Source organism: Acanthisitta chloris, unplaced genomic scaffold, assembly GCF_000695815.1.
Source record: "Acanthisitta chloris isolate BGI_N310 unplaced genomic scaffold, ASM69581v1 scaffold20233, whole genome shotgun sequence".
Taxonomy (NCBI): domain Eukaryota; kingdom Metazoa; phylum Chordata; class Aves; order Passeriformes; family Acanthisittidae; genus Acanthisitta; species Acanthisitta chloris.
Window position 1 is genome coordinate 540 of NW_008664509.1, and position 389 is coordinate 928.

The 389-nt window shown below is 59.9% G+C and overlaps 1 protein-coding gene across 1 annotated transcript in view; it reads left to right on the plus strand.

The window, feature by feature from the left end:
* The first annotated feature begins 6 nt into the window (after positions 1 to 6).
* The window catches only part of LOC103799090 (peptidyl-prolyl cis-trans isomerase A), a 1,674-nt gene continuing 1,291 nt past the window's right edge, over positions 7 to 389 (plus strand). Inside the window, exons 1-2 of the mRNA XM_009071387.1 lie at positions 7 to 27; positions 125 to 297. Of these exons, the coding sequence (XP_009069635.1) occupies positions 19 to 27; positions 125 to 297 (182 nt within the window). The 5' untranslated portion in view covers positions 7 to 18. The remainder of the gene's footprint in view (positions 28 to 124; positions 298 to 389) is intronic.

Consider the following 389-nt stretch of genomic DNA (forward strand, 5'->3'; position numbering starts at 1 on the left):
AGGATCATCCCTGGCTTCATGTGCCAGGTGGGTTGGGCAGCAGATATGTCTGTCCCCTGGGGTTTGGGGGTAGGTTTGGGGTGCCCTGGCTCAGAGTGTCCCCCTGACCTCCATCCCTCCTCAGGGTGGTGACTTCACGCGCCACAACGGCACTGGAGGCAAATCCATCTATGGGGAGAAGTTCCCCGATGAGAACTTCATCCTGAAGCACACAGGGCCTGGAATCCTCTCCATGGCCAACGCTGGTCCCAACACAAATGGCTCCCAGTTCTTCATCTGCACTGCCAAGACTGAGTGGTGGGTCCTGGGGGGGTCTGGGGGGAGGACAAGGGAGGAAAAGAAACTTGGAGGTCCCGGCTGGGGAGAGGGCAAGCTTTGGGGGTCCCAGG